The 18,451-nt window shown below is 39.2% G+C and overlaps 2 protein-coding genes across 6 annotated transcripts in view; both read left to right on the top strand.

The window, feature by feature from the left end:
* Positions 1 to 7,348, top strand: part of LOC143856225 (uncharacterized) — a 62,228-nt gene extending 54,880 nt beyond the window's left edge. The window contains exon 3 of one of the 5 annotated variants that reach the window (XR_013238134.1): positions 3,553 to 3,762. Coding sequence is in view for 1 of the 5 variants with exons in the window: in XM_077366372.1 (XP_077222487.1) it covers positions 6,663 to 7,076 (414 nt within the window). In the remaining 4 variants the exon portion in view is untranslated. The other 4 variants (XR_013238135.1, XR_013238133.1, XR_013238132.1 and 1 more) reach the window with 4 other exon arrangements.
* A 1,486-nt stretch (positions 7,349 to 8,834) lies between these two features.
* Positions 8,835 to 18,451, top strand: part of LOC143856224 (uncharacterized) — a 34,572-nt gene continuing 24,955 nt past the window's right edge. Inside the window, exons 1-2 of the mRNA XM_077366371.1 lie at positions 8,835 to 9,641; positions 10,741 to 10,782. The gene's annotated coding sequence lies outside the window, so the exon portion shown is untranslated. The remainder of the gene's footprint in view (positions 9,642 to 10,740; positions 10,783 to 18,451) is intronic.

Raw genomic sequence — 18,451 nt, 5'->3', positions numbered from 1 at the left:
CAATGCTCAACACTTACGAGATCTAAATGCTCAATACTTGTGAATTACATAATCATCTAATTTGGTAGGGGTATGTTGGGCTCGTTGTGATCGTCTTGGCCAATCTTTCTAGAGAACTTCCTGCCATGATTCATTTGATTCCTCAAGTTTTGGATTCTCTTCTTCACAACTATCCTCCTGCTCGACTGGGATCAGGTGGACTACATTCATCCGCCCAGGATACTTTCTTTCTTTCTTTCTTTTTTGAGATTATTTGGGACCTTTTGTGTTTGTTGGATCTTCTTCCTTTTCTGAGGAGGATTCTGATGAGGAGACCTCTTCAGGGTCGGAGTAGTCCAATGTCCTCCTCACTCTCTATTCCTTCTTCAGGTATAGCATAGCCATCTTTTATAGTTGGTTTAGGGGAAGTGCCCAATAACCCACGGCTTGGGTTTAGGATCTCAAGATCTGTACATGTGCTTGAAGATGAGTTCAAGTTATGCTTTACTTGATTGGGGCCCATAGGTTCCCTGCATGGGTGTTATGGGATAACATCCTCCAAGGACTCTAGCATGCTGAAGGTGCTTGATGTTAATATAGCGTTCTTTGTTTCATCCTCCTCCTCTTGGCTTTTACCGATATCTCTTTCTTCCTTTTGTTCATTGCATTTAGGAAGATTTTCTTCTTCTTTTGCTTCTGGCATTTTCTTTTTTTGGATCCATTTTTGTCTTGCTTGAGGTGGCTTGATCTCTTGGGTAGGGGGAGCAACAAGGCACTTGTCCGGTGAGTGACTGAAATCTTTACATCTCTTGTAAGGTGATGGTTTCCAGTCATATTCAACTGGTTGAAAGACTTTACTCAAGGATGTTTGAATGCAAACTGTGTTTGGGAGTCTTTATCCACATCGACTTCTACACAGACTCTTGCATAACTCTGCCTAGATACTAACGCTCAAAAATATTACTAGACCGTACCTCAAAAATCATCTCCATTGAATGATACTAACCCTCTAATCTGTAGATAACCTACATTATATAGAAATCTCTATAGATCAAGAGTTCGGATCATCCAATGGAGATGATTTTTGTGGTAAGGCGTATTTTTTTTAATGGTTGTAAGGCGTATTTATGTTGGGGCTTAACAATTGAATGGTTTAGATCTTTGAACAAGGTGGCTCCCACTCTATTTTATAAAAAAAAAAATACATGTGCAGATTCATTGCGGCCCAGGTCTAGACCGTTCACCACAATGTAAATTGACCATTCCCCATAAATCATCTCAATATGATGATCATTATCCTCCAATTTGTAGATGCTGATCAGGGTTTGTATCATGATGATTTTGTTGGCAAGTGCAGCAAATTAACGGTTTGGATCTTTGAAGAAGATAGGCCCAAGTCACTTTTTACGGGGTCCACCTACTTTAATGATCTAAACCTTCCAACTGCATAGAAAGGAAAGAGGAAACCTTCAGACTTGGGAATCATTAGGGTTTGTTACGACTTGGGAATCTCTCTGGTATTTCTCTCTCACTCTATTTCAAGCTTTCAGATTTTAAAATCTGTCCTTATAGGTAGAGAATTAGAAAGATGGGTAGTTATTTAGGTGATGATTTGGTAATGGCCATCCTTTCCGGATTGCCTGGAAAGGATTTGGTGAGATGCAAGTGTCTCTCCAAATCATTCCACACCTTGATTTCAAATTTCATCTCTCAAAATCCAACCCTTTCCATGTCCAATCTCCTCTATGATTTCTATGAAGGGGGTTGCTTGCCTCAACCTGAGTGGAGATATGCTCGTCCTCTTCAAGGCAAAGAAGAAAACGAGAAACATGTTATTAGGAATATTAATAATGTCAATGAGCATATCACTTCATACAATTTGGAAGATTGCCAAAATGGGTTGCTTTTGTTTGTCCATAAGATTACAAATATCCATGGTGTTTGGAACCCTTTTACCAATAAATGGTTTGCTTGTCCTCCTCCTCCGCCAATCAAACTAGGATTTGAACCAAGTTTTGGGTGTATTTCCATCTTAGCTTTCGATCCTCGAATCTCCCCTCACTACAAAGTAATTCGCTTTTTGGAATGGGGGAATAGCCCTGACCAGAAAATTAGGGTTGATATTTTCTCTTCGGAAACGGGTAAGTGGGTTAAGTCTAAGCACGCACAATCGTTTCACTTCTGGGACTCGACGCGAGTTTTTCTTAATGGAATTGTTCATTTGAGTGCTGATCAGGATTGCATTGTTGGTTTCGATGTGAAGGAAGAGAGCTTTCGGGTGATCTCGTTGCCTGATTCTAATTCCGGCGTTGTAGAATGTCTAGCTGTGTCGGGAGGGTATCTCCATTATACCAATAAATTCAAAAACCCATTGAAAATCTGGATGCTCAAGGACTGGTAGAGTGGTTGGATCCTAAAGCATGAAATCAATTTCGAAACCTCAACAATAGAGAATGATCATGATATATCATTCGAACCCATAGCATTTCATCCGGATTTCGACATTGTTTTTCTTAAGAGATTGGACAAGTTCCTTTCCTATGATCTCAATACCACCAGATTAGAGGAGCTTTATACTTGTTATTCCGGTTATGGCTGTCCATTTTATCTGTTTTACCCCTTTTCTCCTTGCTTATACGATGCCTTGCCTTAATCCTGTAGCCGGACTCAATCACATGTTGGATCAGAAAATGAGTAGCCCGAATCAGCGTCTAGTCCTAATTACACTGTAAATTTTGGGTTCGATTAGTATTCAGAGATTGCAGAGGCTCTAAAGGGTAGAAAGCTTTGAACCTACTGGTATTTCCTATTCCAACACTGCTGAAGTCAAGGTTTTGCTGACGGGACTGGGGATTTATCGGAGATGGGTTTGAAGGCCTACTCGTGGTGGAGTCTTTGATATGTTATGCTTGAATTTCTTGTAGGAATCTCAGATGACTGTCCGCATCTTGAGCACCAATATGTTTTATTTTTTTGAATGGTAAAGCACCCATATGTTATGTCATTGATTTTATCTTCTGTTTGTGAGCCTCAAAGCTACTTCTAGTTTTTGCATGTTGCTACATCTTGAATCTTATAAAGCAAATGTATAACATGGTTTGTCTTTGATTTTATCTTCCCAAAGCATATTGAACTGAATTTTTTTTCTAGTATGCATTTACACTTTTTCTTAGTCCCAAGTACTATTGTTAGTAGCAATTTTCATAGATTAATTTATATTGTTTATTGGTGTGGCATCTTGACAATGTGAGCCGGTTTCATGTATTGATGAGTTTTTGTTATAAATGAAAATTATTAACCTTTGACCATCACAATGCTTGTTTTCACATTTTGTTTATACACTTTTGAAGTTAATCCAACAAGTATAGTGGTTTTCCTAAATAGGGAGCAACATGTCACATGCTCTATGGAAAAGGGTGGTCATTTTATTTTCATAAACCTGGACTGCTTGCTTGTTTGGACGGCATAAGTAATATCACAATTTCATTATTGTAAGCATTGTGTTAATGGGGGAGTCATATGTTGAAGGGCCATGGCTTTATATGACAGATACTTGTTCATGTTATTTGCAAGGATTTGAAAGTTCTTCATTGGGTCTGTGCTCATTGTCTAGGGCAGGAAGAGTGAAGGGGAAATCGTGAGAGGAGAAAAGGAGTTTTCTCTCTCCCCCAAGTGAATCTATGTATATGTATATCTCTGTATACATGTTTTTACAATGCCAAATGTTTTAACTAAAATATGCCTACACAACATATTATATTCTAACACTCCCCCTCAAACTAGGCACCTTACATTATATAATCCCAGCTTGGAAACAATGAAATCAATGTCTCTGATTCAACAATTTGGTAAACAGGTCAGCTAGCTGTTCTTCTGATTTTATAAAAGGTGTAGATGCATCTCCACTTAGAACCTTCTCACGCATGAAGTAACAGTTGACTTAAATATCGTTGGTAAGTTCTTGGATTGCCAAGTTAGAAGCAATGTGCACTGCAACCTAATTATCACATAATAACTTCATCGGAATCCTCATCGAAAATGCCACTCCTATAATAGATGCTTCAACCAAGCCAAGTCACATATAGTATGCACCATTGCTCAATACTGTTTTTATTCGTCACTGGACTTCAAATCCCGTTTACCTTAGACTAATCTGGTTTATATGCTAAAATACTACGCCTTGATAAACATGAAACGATAGTGTCATGGGTTTCTTTAGATTATTATGCTTTATAAGTAGTTAAATTACTCGAATCCTGCACTATCTTTCTCTATTTTTCTGGTTACACGATTTTATTCATTTTGGAAGTGTGTTTTCTCCCCTGTTTGCGCGTAGCTAATGCAAATATAACCGTTGATTGAACCATGAATCATGAAACATCCAACGCACCCCTCATTCGTTAGATTGAAAAAATTGCCAAAGTATGTTGTTCTAGATGAAACAGAGTAATGAACTCTCATTCGTATTATGAATAGCCTACTAAAGGGGCTTCATTGATATTCCCCAATTTGGAAGATATCCATTTCGGATGAGCAAAGCCAGTAGGATGACACGAGTAGAGGCTATCAATGTTATTCAGTACTAATCGTTGCATCAGAATAATCAAAACCTGGTTTTCTTACTTAAAATTCAAGAAACGTTGCCAGGACAACATGCAACAGCTTGATCATGAACCATCTTTTACACTGTTTTCAAATTAAAAACCTGGATTCTAAAATCTGCGTATCTAAACGGCCCCTAAAGGTGATAAATTGCAGTTTTATCAAAACCTACACCCAAAATCACCATGTTTCATGGTATTTCTTATTTGGGTTTTCAATTAAATTGTCAAAAAAATGAAGATTTTATCACTATAAGCACATTCCATTAGCTGAAGTCATGGAGTTTTCCAGTTGGGAATTTTCTCGATGGTTCAATTCAAATGATTGAAGCTTATAATACATCTGTTGAAGGTAGCACTGGCGTTGACTCCGGGACCTAGGAAAAGCGGGATGAAAAAGATCCTAAAATCTTTTGCCAAAAAAGAGAGGATCTGATTTTACGTTGTAAATAGCAGTAAAGAGTAGTAATCGCTAAAATTCTTTTGAATCTGGGGAACCCTGTGATGGAATCGATACAAAGGTAAGTTTTAAGGTTTTCTTTCGGTAGTAGAGATGGAGGATCAAGGGCTCCATGAATCATCTTCTTGCCCAAGAGGTCGAAGGCCGAACCTTTTCATAGAAATCATGGTGCTACACTCGATTCTTGATAAGATGAGAGGAATGGTTTATGTCGATGAGTTAGCAGTAGCCAATGCCTTCCTCGTTAGATCTGGAAGCCTGCCAGAGGATAGGAGGCATCGAAGTAATGTATGGCATGTCTCTAGGGAGATGGCTATTTCAATACTGGAAGAAGAAATAGAATCTCGATCTTCCCCTGGCCTCATGGAAAGGTCTCTGGGAGAGCCTTTCAAGGCTTTTCCGATATCATTTCTTCAAAGCTTCCTGGTTGAGCTTGGGAAATGTTCATATTAATTTTGGGATAATTTAGAGGTAAGATGGTGCGACCGTTTTCTTTTTGTAGCGATGATGATGTTGTAGACATGGATCTTCAAAGTAATTATCAAGGAGTTAGGGTTTGGGGGCTTCTTGCATGATTAATGGAAAATATCATGGATAAGACATATATTTCAATAATTACTCCCTCGGGTTTTGTTTTGGTGGCTTTTCCTCTGCCTCTTTTATAGTTGAGCGGTGACGACTCCTTTTTACTGAATTTACGATTAGCATTTGGGATATTCTAGTCTCGATATAACCGTCTTTTTGAGAATTGGAAGAGGGCCAAAGTATTCGCAGTTAGGGGCGGCATTTCTTTAAATTACTTAATGGTAATGATGACTAATTTATCTAGTCGTTTGGCTCTCCTCAGCAAAGGAAGGAAGGGGTAATCCTTATTTAGTTTAAGAAAAATGGCAGTTTCTTCTTCTTCTTCTAAGGCTCCTCGAACCTTCAAGAGATTAAGGAGACAGTTCCCGGACTGTTCCGAGTGGTTCCAGCATCGCCAGTGGGTTCGGAGCTTGCAATATAATAGGGCTAAAGCCTCGGTGGAAGCCCCCTCCATCCTTGAACAAGTAGAATGGGAGGCGAAGAAAAACCTTTGCCTTCGGAAAATATCGAATCTGATATCAATCCGGATGAATCTGGTCGAAGAGGTCCCCTTTCCGCAGTTCACCTCAGACTTTTGGCCTGAAGATATGGAATTGAAACTAGATATTGGAATCAATTCAGTGGAATTGAGCGACTGTGCATGAAAGCTTTCGGCCATAGGTATTTTGGTTTTTGGCTTTCTGTTTAAATGGTCTCAATAGACAATTTTTTGGGGTTTGGTTATGACTGGATCGAAAAATGTGAAGATGGCGAAGGAGTAGGATGGAATTCTTTGGAAATTTTGACAAATGGAAAAGAAGCGTTTGATGGGATGACTTGGATTTTGATGGATTACTGTACTAAATCTGGTTACTATTTAGTTTATCTTGTCTGGACTAGTGCCAGCATGTCGGTCTAGTTCACCTTAATAGTTTGTATTGCAGGATGGGACTGTTGGTCCCAAATGCTATCTTAATCTTAATAAAATATGTCAATTTAAAAAAAAAAAAATGTCATTGCCATTTTCTTTGCTGTCTTTTCAGCCGTAGCTAGCGTAAATGACCTGCTTAAAAGATATAGTCCCGGCTGCTGTAAACACTGTGAACACACAATTCATATTGTTGGACAAAGAGGTTGCAGGCAAAGAAGGGCAAGAAAGAACTTGCTTCGCACCGGTTGCGGATGAAACTGCGGCTGTTCACTTCCAACTCTGGGGTTGTGAATGCAATGCCTTTGAGCCGGGTGACATAATTCGTCTTAGTAATGGCATTTTCTCCTATCATAGGAACAATCTTGTTGTAAGAGCAGGAAAGAGAGGGAAAGCTGAGAAGGTGGGAGAGTTCACCATGTCATTTGTTGAGACACCTAACATGAGCGAGTTCCTTTGGGGTCCTGATCCTAATAACTCTACGAAACTTGTGCAAGAGGCCGTCATTGCACCCGACTCCCGTCTACTCCCACCAATGCCATGAGCATATCATGTATTGCTATGGTATGTTTCTTTGCTCGTCTCATTCTCATCGTTTAGGTACAAATTGCTCACTATAGTTCAGTTTCAGTTTTTGCAAGTCGTAACAGAGGAAGGAATTGAACCATTAAAAAAAAAAAAAAACAGAGGTAGGAGTTTATTTCAAACTGAATGTGGACTGTACTGCTGGTCTATTAGAAAGTGGAATGTTAATATGAGAAGAAAATTAAAAGGCATGGACTGGATGTGGCTTAGACTAATGCAAGAAAACTGAACATAAAGGAGTGGAATTCTTCTCAAGTAGTAGAACAATATATACAGTTACAAGCAAGATATTAATTCATGTTCTATGATTAATATCCAATGGTCAGATCTGCGCAAATCATCTGGGCCAGTTGTTAAAAATAGAAGTTTTATTATAATTAAATAAAAATTCCACTGATTTCATTGATTTTTTTGGATTGGATTCCATCGAATTCTTTTTTTTTTTTTTTTTAAACATCAGCGTACCATATAATTCACTTAGTCCATGTTTGTTTTCGGCTTTGAGAATCAATTTTTGAGTAAAAAACATTACTGGACTCAAAATCATGTTTAATTTTATGACAAATAGTCACTTTTGGACTTATGATGAGCATTGTGTTCGTTTCTCAAAACAACTATCCTACTACACAGATCCATTGCCACATTTATTAAAATCTTATAATGCACAACTCAAGGAGTATTTCTCTCTTCTGGTCATCCAATTAATCACATTCAAGGAATGACTTTACATAATTGATATTTGCAAGCCTCAATTTTATGAGTAGTGTGTGATCTTTGTTGGGCATATGATTTGAGCCCGCTGGGTTTATAAATAAAGAGTTAGACAAGTATTTCCTCTTTTTTCACAAACTTGCTGGAAAAGTCTATTTTTTTTCACAAAACTTGTTGGTTTTCACAACTGAAAAATTAGAAAAGAACATTTCGTTACGTTGTCTTCTTGTTGCCTGGCAAGTGGGCCCACACCCACACCCACACCCACACCCACACCCAATGGACCCACAGAAACACGCCCCCTTGTAATTGCCTATTTTATGAGGATTTTCTTACTAGGAGATTACCCATATAATTTGTCGAGTCATTTTCCATGGTCAAAGGATCAATGGTCTAGATTATCTGATCAAGTTATTAGTTGCCACTCAGATCAACAGAACTGATTCTGAGTATAATGCTTTTTGACTTTAAAAAAGAGAGATGATTTTTTCGGCCCCCTTCCACATAGGACTTGTAACGTGAATTGGAGTAGAGTTTAATGCTTTTTGACTTTAAATCGCGTTAAAAGTGGGCGCGCATCATCCTACAAGGGGGTGATCCAATAAAATGTCTTGTGGGAAGAAGTTACCTTTATCACGCGTGCTTAGATCGTGTCATCCAGGTGGGAGAGGCAAAGACGTTCGGACAAGAGAGCCGTTGTGGTTTCTAAAACGATCTCCCCGCTTTCCGAATGGGATAAGAGAATTCCTACTATTCTCTTTGAATATTGCAAGCCCGTATTTTTACTAAAAACACCCCTACCTATATGCATTCAGTTGACCGTCTCTTTTTAACAACCGAGGATTTATGAACCACGAGATGATAATTTATCGGATCTACGGTTATAAACTACACACGTGTTCATTGAGCATGTCGGTCGTTGTGCACCACGTGAGAGCGCTGAGCTGGTTTGTAAAAGTTTCCTTTTTTTCAAGTGCTGAGCTGGATTAACAGTTTCCTTCTTCAGCAAGACAAGAGCCCATTTCCTATTCCGCCTCTGTTCATCCCCGAAGAAAAAAAAAATCTCGCTCTCTCTCTCTCATCATTTTATCAGAATCGTTTCTCCTCTTTGTTCCTCTGTATATACAGTCGGATCCTCATCGATTCCTCTGATTTCCCCCCTCTTTCTCATACTTTTTTGCTCTCTATCTCTCTACCTGTTCCTCAGAAAACCCTAAAAAAAATGCCAAAATCCATTTCGTATTCCGCCTCTGTCAAACCCTAACCCTAAAATCAATGAAGCACGATCGGATACTCTCTCATTTCGTCTCCTCTCCGTCACCATTGCAACGCCTCAAAATCCCCAAAGAATCTTCTTCAATTCTCACTTATGCAGTTCCTCTATAGATGAATTTTTGGTCACAACCTATTCTACGTATTGGCCCATCACATGGACGGTTTGGATCATCCTATAGTGTGGTCCGTACAGTAAGAGCACAGGTTAAACATTGTTTAAGCATTGCCGGCACAAATCTCATCTTTTTTCCTCCTTCCCGAAAACCCTAACCCTTTTTCGCTTTATTTCTTTCCCAGAAAATGAAAAAAACCTCATGTAGAAGAATATTCATCTACAGATCTGTTTGATCTGTATACAGATCTGTTTGATCTGTATACAGATCTGTTTGATCTGTAATCAGACCATTCTCTATATACACAAAACCCTAATTCTTTATTCCCTCTCGTTTTTTTCTTCTCTCTCCATGGCGACGAGAAATCGAACAACTTTGTACAGAGAAATCGTGCCTCTTAGCACCGAAGATCCCGGGAATTCCAGGTAGGGTTTCCTTTTTCTCTTTCAATTTCATGTGTTTTTAGGTTACAGAAACCTAATTTTTTTTATTTTGACCTGGTTTTGTGATCAGAATGCGGTTTCTGTGATTGATTTTGTTCCTTTTGATTCATGGAAGTATTTTCAGATGTGTAATGATGGGGAGATGGGTAGAATTTCTTAGGATTTTTTTTCTTCTGAAAAAGGACATTATAGAGAGTTGAACTGATTTGAGAAGTTATTTGGGAGAAGAAAATGGTTTAAAAGATGTAATCGTGGTAATAACATCTCTTATTTACCATTCAAAAGAAACATCTCCTCTACGGTTGTTGAAAGGCTTGAACTTCTTTGTTTTGGTTTAGGGTGGGTTTCTGAAACGCTTGATCTCTTCGTTTTGGGTTAGGTTTTCTGAAACGCTTGATCTTCTTTGTTTTGGGTTATAGGTTTCTGAATTGCCCGATCGCTTTGTTTTGTCCTTTTGGGTTAGGTTTTCTGAAACACTTGATCTCTCTCTCTCTGTCTCTCTCTGGTTAGGGTTTCGGTTGTTAGATTTGATTTCTGGTCTGGAGAAAGAGAGTTTCAGAGGCACTTTTCTTTCTCATTTGTGTGTTCTGATGATTTTATTTTTCAGGTTTTGTGGGGATTTAATTTTGGATGTTTTCAGGTTTTGGGGAATTAGGGTTTCTTCATGTCCATTTCCTTTCCTTTGTTCTGCAACGCCGATTTTTGGGTTCGTCTGATGGTGAATTCCTTTTTCGTTCTTTCTGTTCTTTGATAACTCATGGGAATTTCTTGTTTGATCAGCATTGGTTTTTGGTTCTTTCTTGAATTTTGCAACAACAATGATTTTTTTGTTTGATCAGCACTGATTTTTGGTTCTTTCTTTTCATTCTATGTAGGATTTCTAGGTTTCAGAATTGAGAGAGTCAGTTTGAATTTTTAGGATTTTATCTCACCTTTAGCATCATTAAAAAAAGGGGTTTTATCTGATTTTTATCTTATCACTCAGGTCTGATGTTGCAATTGGTTCAGTTTATGACTCCATGCTGCTAGTAGGATATATGTTTTTGACCTCTTCGATGATTTGCACTGTTTTATGTTTCAGGATTAATTTCTCCCACGGAACACCAAGATTCAATCACCAGAGGTTTTGTGCTACTATCCAATCACTATCTTTCCTTATCATTTTTTTTCTGTTCTTTTAAATTTTCTTTTACAAAATATTTATCGTGAATTCTAGCCTCATATCTTTATATTAGAAGGTGAAGTTAGGTAAAATGTCACCCTTTTTTGGCCATCTTCCTTTTATTTTCTTTTATGCATCCAAGTATAGCTTTGATGTCTCTTTTCGGACGAAATGCAACACCATGCCTAGTATTTTTTTTTCCATAATATGTCAATGCATTTTTTGTTATGTTTTGCTGTGAGACATCTGATGATAATAGGGTTGTTTCTTACATGGGTTTGTGTTTTACTTCTGTGGACATGCCTACTCTTTTTTTCTCTTTTCATAATATGTCAATTCATTTTTCGTTATGTTCTGCTGTAAGACATCTGATGATAACAGAGTTATTTCTTCCATGGGTTTGAGTTCATCTAGATAAGACAACTAGAGCAGTCAAAGACCAAGGCCAATGCAAGATGGTCAATGTATATGGGAGAATTTGGATAGACTTTAGCATACATTCACAGACAAATCGCCATAGGCATTTACAAAGTGTAGTTCATATCAACTTTTCAATTTTTGTCAATTGTTTCCTTTTAAGACTTGGGCTTAACTGTACAGGCCATAACATATTGTTGGGGGCCCAATCCTTGACGGATTTTCAGGTACCGTGCAATCATTAGTATCAACCAAGCCCTTTGACATCTAAGTATTGCAGCCACCCTTCTTCCATTTGAAACTTCACTGAAACTTCAAAATAATCAAGCTTGATTGAGAGAAAGTAGGCAAGTTTTATCAAACTTGGATTTAAAGGAGGATTTTTTTGGGATATTGCTGTGTTGCAGCCATGAGGTTGGATCTCAGACATTCCCACACTCAGTTTATCCTCCCTTCCATTCATTCCAGTGTTTTTTGACAGAACCCAATTCTTAGTTTAGATTCCAAAGTGTATTTTTTAGTTATCAATCATACCAATTGTCCTAGAGATCAAGAAAGTTGATTAGACAAACAAAACCAACTCTCTCCATGTTGTCATTTCTTAAACATGCTTTGCCTCAGAGGAAAAGAAAAAGCGGAGGAATTTGTTGCGACAGTTGCAACTTGCAACCAAAACAATCCGTCATGAATTACTTGGAGATAAAAATCACATGCTACATGGCTCAAGGATGGCATAATTACTACCAGGGAGAAATATACAAATAAAGAGCAGTGGGCCATCACACTGGAAAATTCTCAGTCTCAATTCTATTCTGTCTGACAGGAAATGCTTCAATTCATGATAATTGCAAATAATTTCAAATGGATTTCAACTTAGGGTTTACTATTCTGTTGACACAAGAGGAAGGGATCACCATGTATAGATTTATCTGGGTTCAATCAAAGATGAAATCTTTCATTATGTATTTGGGAAGAGATCAACACTACTAGATTCGGCCATTATAAAAGTAATGGGGGCAAGTGCACGGCTAGCAGTAGGATGCTGTCAAACTTTACTCAAGACCATGAACTTATTTACATCCTAAAGGATAGTGTGAGATACGCTTGGAGAAACAATCAGTTCTCTTCAATCTTTAGCGGCTTGGCCAGATTTTTGATCTCGAAGGGTTGGGAAGATCAATTCTTAGAGGTTCGAATGATGACACTCCATAGACTTGTTTTCCACCATTGTACTCTACTATTTTCAAAGAATCAAAACTTTGAGAGTAAACCATTCATATTTAACTTTGCTCGGTGTGAAATCCCTAGAATTGAGACTTGAATTGGTAACCAAGAAGAGTCCAAAATTGATGGTTCAAATATTACACTCCATGTTCAAACATTATTACTTTAAGGACAAGCTAAAATCCTAGAATACCAATTCATTTAAAACTTGTACAAATCACTTGGATGAGCTCTTATGCATGATCAAGCATATTGACACAATGAGCGAAAAAAGAGACATCAGAGAGTGAAGCTCAGTTATACATGGAGGATTAGGAAATATACGAAGGCACATCCTTACTTGGGAAGAAGTTAGTTGGACACAAAAATCACATGCTACATGGCTAAAGGATGACATAATTATTATCTAGAAGAAAGATACAATGATTAGTTTCAAAAAAGAAAAATACAGTGATTGCAGTGGGCCATCACCCCGAAAAATTCTTAGCACAGATTCGATTCAAGATGTTGGGAAATGATTTGATTGAAGAAGATTGTAAACAATTTCAAATGGATTCTAACTGGGGTCTACACGAGAAGAAGGGATCGCCTATGGATGTAACTGGGTACAGTTGCAACATGAAATCTTCTGTGATGTATTGGGGAAGTGATTAACACTGCCGGATTCACTCATGAGAAAAGCATGACATACGCGACTAGTAGTAGGAAGCAGTCGATCTTTATTCAAGATCAAAAACTTATTAACTTGCCAAAGAATGGTATGAGATACACGATTAGTAGTCGGAAGCAAGTCAATCTTTATTCAAGATCAAAAACCTATTAACTTGCCAAAGGATGGTGTGAGATTCACTTGAACCAATAGTTAGTTACATTCAATCTTTAGCGGCTTGGATAGATTTATTATGATCTCAAGCATTGGGACGATCAATTCTTGGAGATTGGAGTGATGGCTCTCCTTAGACTGGTTTTTGACCATTGTCCTCTATGATTTTCGAAAGAGCAAAACTTCAAGAGTATACCAGTTAGACTTAACTTGGCATGGCACGAAATTCGTGGAATTGAAATTGGAATTGATAACTGGCGGAAAGAGTGGAGAATTGATGGTTAGAATGATAAACTTTATGGGCAAACTAGAATACTTTAAGGAGAAGCTAAATTCCTGCTATACAAATTCATTTAAAGTTCATATAGATTGCATGGATGAGCTCTTAAGCATTATCAAGCATATCAACACGAGTGATGTAGGGAACTATCAAAGAGTGAAATTCATCAAATATGGAGGCTTAGACTACACACAAAGACACATCCTTAAGTGGGAGGAAATTATGGATATAAAGTCGCATTGGATATAATGTAACCTCGGATATTATGTTGCCTTCGGCTACAATGTCGCTTCGGATACTATTTTCTTTCGGATACAAGGTCGCTTCGGATACTATGTCGCCTTTGGATACAATGTCGCCTCGGATACAATGTTACCTCGGATATAAAGTCGCCTCGGATACAATGTAGCCCCAGATACTATTTTCTTTCGGATACAAGGTCGCTTCAGATACTATGTCGCCTCGGATGCTATGTTGCCTCGGATGCTATGTTGCCTTCGGCTCCAATGTCGCTTTGGATACTATGTTGCCTTCGGATATAATGTCGCTTTGGATACTATGTTGCCTTCGGATACAATGTAGCCACATATACTATTTTGCTTTTAGATAGAAGGTTGCTTCGGATATTATGTCGCTTTCAGATACAATGTCGCCCCGGATACAATGTGGCATCGGATATAAAGTAGCATCGGATACAATGTTGCCCTTCGGCTACAATGTTGCTTCAGATACTATGCTGCCTTCGGATATAATGTCGCCTCGGATACTATTTTGCTTTCGGATGCAAGGTTGCTTCGGATATAATGTTGCCTCAGATACTATTTTGCTTTCGGATGCAAGGTTGCTTCGGATATAATGTCGCCTCTGATACAATGTAGCATCAGATACTATTTTACTTTCGGATACAAGGTCGCTTCGGATCCAATGTCGCCTTAGGATACAATGTTGCCTCGGATACAATGTTGCCTCGGATATAAAGTTGCGTCGGATACAATGTTTCCCTTGGGCTACAAAGTCGCCTCGGATTCAATGTTCCCTTCGGATACAATATCGTCTCGGATACAATGTAGGATCAGATACAATGTTGCCTCGGATACAATGTAGCCTCAGCTACTATGTTGCTTCGGCTACAATGTTGCTTCGGATACTATGTTGCCTTCGGATACAATGTCGCCCCGGATACAATTTTGCCTCTGATATATAGTCGCCACGGATACAATGTTGCCCTTCGGCTACAATGTCGCTTCGGATATAATGTCGCATCGAATACTGTTTTGCTTTCGGATAAAGGTCGCTTCGGATACAATGTCGCCTGAGATACAATGTTGCCTTGGATATAAAGTCGCCTCGGGTACTATGTTGCCTTCGGCTACAATGCTCTTCGGATACTATGTTGCATTCGGATATAATGTCGTCTCGGATACTATTTTGCTTTCGGATACAAGGTCGCTTCGGATACAATGTCGCCTCGAATACAATGTTGCTTCGGATATAAAGTTGCGTCGGATACAATATAGCCTCGGATACTATGTTGGCTTCGGGTACAATATCGCTTCAGATACTATGTTGCCTTCGGATATAATGTCGTCTCGAATACAATGTAGCCTCGAATACTTGCTTTCGGATACAAAGTCGTTTCGGATAGTATGTCGCCTTCGGATACAATGCCGCCTCAGATACAATGTTGCCTCAGATATAAAGTCGCCTTAGTTACAATGTAGCCGCAGATACTTTGTTGCCTTCGGCTATAATGTTGTTTCGGGAACTTTGTTGCCTCGGATACTATTTTGCTTTCGGATAGAAGGTCGCTTTGGATTTTATGTCGCTTTCGGATAGAAAGTCGCCCCGGATCCAAGGTTGCCTCGGATATAAAGTCACGTCGGATACAATATAGCCTCGGATTCTATATTGCCATCGGCTACATTGTCGCATCGGATACTATGTTGCCTTCGGATATAAGGTCACCACGGATAGTATTTTCTTTCGGATACAAGGTCGCTTCGGATACTATTTCGCCTTCTGATATAATGTCGCGTTGGATACAATGTTGCCTCTGGCTACAATCTCGCTTCGGATACTATGTTTCCTTCGGCTACAATGTCGCTTTGGATATAATGTCGCCTCGGATATTATTTTGCTTTCGGATACAAGGTCGCTTCGAATACATTGTCGGCTTTGAATACAATGTCGCCTCGGATACAATCTTACCTCTGATATAAAGTTGCCTCGGATACAATGTTGCCCTTCGTCTACAATTTCGCTTCGGATATTATGTTTCCTTTGCATACAATGTCGCCTCGGATACAATGTAGCCTCAGATACTATTTTTCTTTCAGAAACTATGTCGCCATCCGATACAATGTCGCCTCGGGTACTATGTTGCCTTCGGCTACAATATCGCTTCGGATACTATGTTGCAGTCGGATATAATGTCGCCTCTGATACAATGTTACCTCAGATACTTTTTTGCTTTCAGAAACAAGGTTATGTTGCCTCAGATACAATTTAGCCTCGGGTACTATGTTGCCTTCGGCTACAATGTCGTTTTGGTTAGTAGGTTGCCTTCGCATATGATGTTGCCTTGGATATAATGTAGCCTCGGATACTATGTTGCCTTCTGCTACAATGTCGGTTCGGATATTATGTTTCCTCGGAGATAAAGTCGCCTCGGATATATTGTAGCCTCGAATACTATGTTGCCTTCGGTTGCAATGTCACCTTGGATATTATGTTGCCTTCGAATATAATGTCGCCTTGGATACTGTTTTGCTTCCGGTTGTAAGGTCGCCTCGGATACTATGTGGCTTTCGGATACAATGTCGCCTCAAATACCATGTTACCTCGGATATAAAGTTGTCTCGGATACAATGTAGCCTCGGATAATATGTTGCCTTCGGCTACAATGTCCTTTAGGATACTATGTTGTAGTCGAATATAATGTCGCCTCGGATACAAGGTAGCCACAAATACTATTTGGCTATCGGATAAAAGGTCGCTTCGAATACAATGTCGCCTCGGATACTATGTTGCCTTCGGCTACAATTTCGCTTCGGATACTATGTTGCCTTCGGATATAACGTCGCTTCAGATATTATTTTGCTTTCGGATACAAGGTCGCTTAGGATTCTATGTCGCCTCGGAGATTATGTTGCCTTCGGCAACAAGGTCGTATCGGATACTACATTGCCTTCTTATATAATGTCGCCTTAGAGACAATGTTGCCTCAGATACTATTTTCTTTTGGATACTAGATCGCTTCGGATACTATGTCGCCTTGGATACAGTGTCGCCTCGGATACAATGTAGCCTCGGATACTATGTTGCTTTCAGCTACAATGTCGCTTCGGATATATTGTCGCCTCGGATTCAATTTAGCCTCGGATACTATTTTGCTTTCGAATAGAAAGTTGCTTCGGAAACTATGTCACTTTCGGATACAATGTTGCCTCGAATATAAAGTCGCTTCGGATACAATGTAGCCTTGGATACTATGTTGCATTAGGCTAAAATGTCACTTCGGATACTATGTTGCCTTCGGCTATAATGTCGCCTTGGAGATAATGTAGCCTCGGATAGTATTTTCTTTTGGAAACAAGGTCGCTTCGGACACTATGTCGCCTTCGGATATAATGTCGCTTCGGATAAAATGTCGCCTCAGATACTGTATAGTCTCGTATACTATGTTGCCTTCACATATGTCACATCAGATTCTATTATATCCGAGGCGCTATTATAATGTTTCCTTCAAATATATTGTTGCCTCGGATACTATGTTGCCTTCGGATATAATGTCGCCTCGGATGCAATGTAGCGTCGGATTTTATTTTCTTTCGGATACAAGGTCGCTTGGGATACTATGTCGCCTTCGGCTATAATGTCGCTTCGGATACAATGTTGCTTCGAATATAAAGTTGCCTCGGATACAATGTTGCTCTTCGACTAGAATGTCGCTTCAGATATTATGTTGCCTTCGGATATAATGTCGCCTCAATTACAATGTAGCCTCGGATACTATTTTGCTTTCGGATACAGGGTCGCTTCGAATACAATGTTGCCTCGGATACAATGTAGCCTCGGATACTATGTTGCCTTCGGCTACAATGTTGCTTCGGATACTATGTTTCCTTCAGATAAAATGTCGTCTCGCATACAATATAGCCTCGGATACTATTTTGCTTTCGGATACAAAGTCTTTCTGAAGACTATGTCGCATTCGGATACAATGTCGCCTCAGATACAATGTTGTCTCGGATATAATGTCGTCTCGGATACAATGTAGCCTCGAATACTATTTTGCTTTCGGATACAAAGTCGGTTCGGATATAATGCCGCCTCAGATACAATGTTGCCTCCGATATAAAGTCGTGTTGGTTACAATGTAGCCGCAAATACTTTGTTGCCTTTGGCTACAATGTCGTTTCGGTCTCTGTTGCCTTCGGATATAATGTCGCCTCGGATACAATGTAGCCTCGGATACTATTTTGCTTTCGGATACAATGTCGCTTCGGATACAATGTCGCCTCGGATACAATCTTACCTCTGGTATAAAGTTGCCTCAGATATAATGTTGCCCTTCGTCTACAATGTCGCTTCAGATATTATGTTTACTTCGGATGTAATGTCGCCTCGGATACAATGTAGCCTCAGATACTATTTTGCTTTCGGATATAATGTCGCTTCGGATACAATGTCGCCTCGGATACAATCTTACCTCTGGTATAAAGTTGCCTCGAATATAATGTTGCCCTTCGTCTACAATGTCGCCTCAGATATTATGTTTACTTCGGAAATAATGTCGCCTCGGATACAATGTAGCCTCAGATACTATTTTTCTTTCAGAAACTATGTCGCCATACGATACAATGCCGGCTCAGATACAATGTTCC

Source organism: Tasmannia lanceolata, unplaced genomic scaffold, assembly GCF_043159265.1.
Source record: "Tasmannia lanceolata isolate RefF3 unplaced genomic scaffold, GAP_Taslan_0.1 ptg000023l, whole genome shotgun sequence".
Taxonomy (NCBI): Eukaryota; Viridiplantae; Streptophyta; class Magnoliopsida; order Canellales; family Winteraceae; genus Tasmannia; species Tasmannia lanceolata.
The sequence above is the reverse complement of the archived record's forward strand: the minus strand, read 5'-3'. Positions and strand labels throughout refer to the sequence as shown.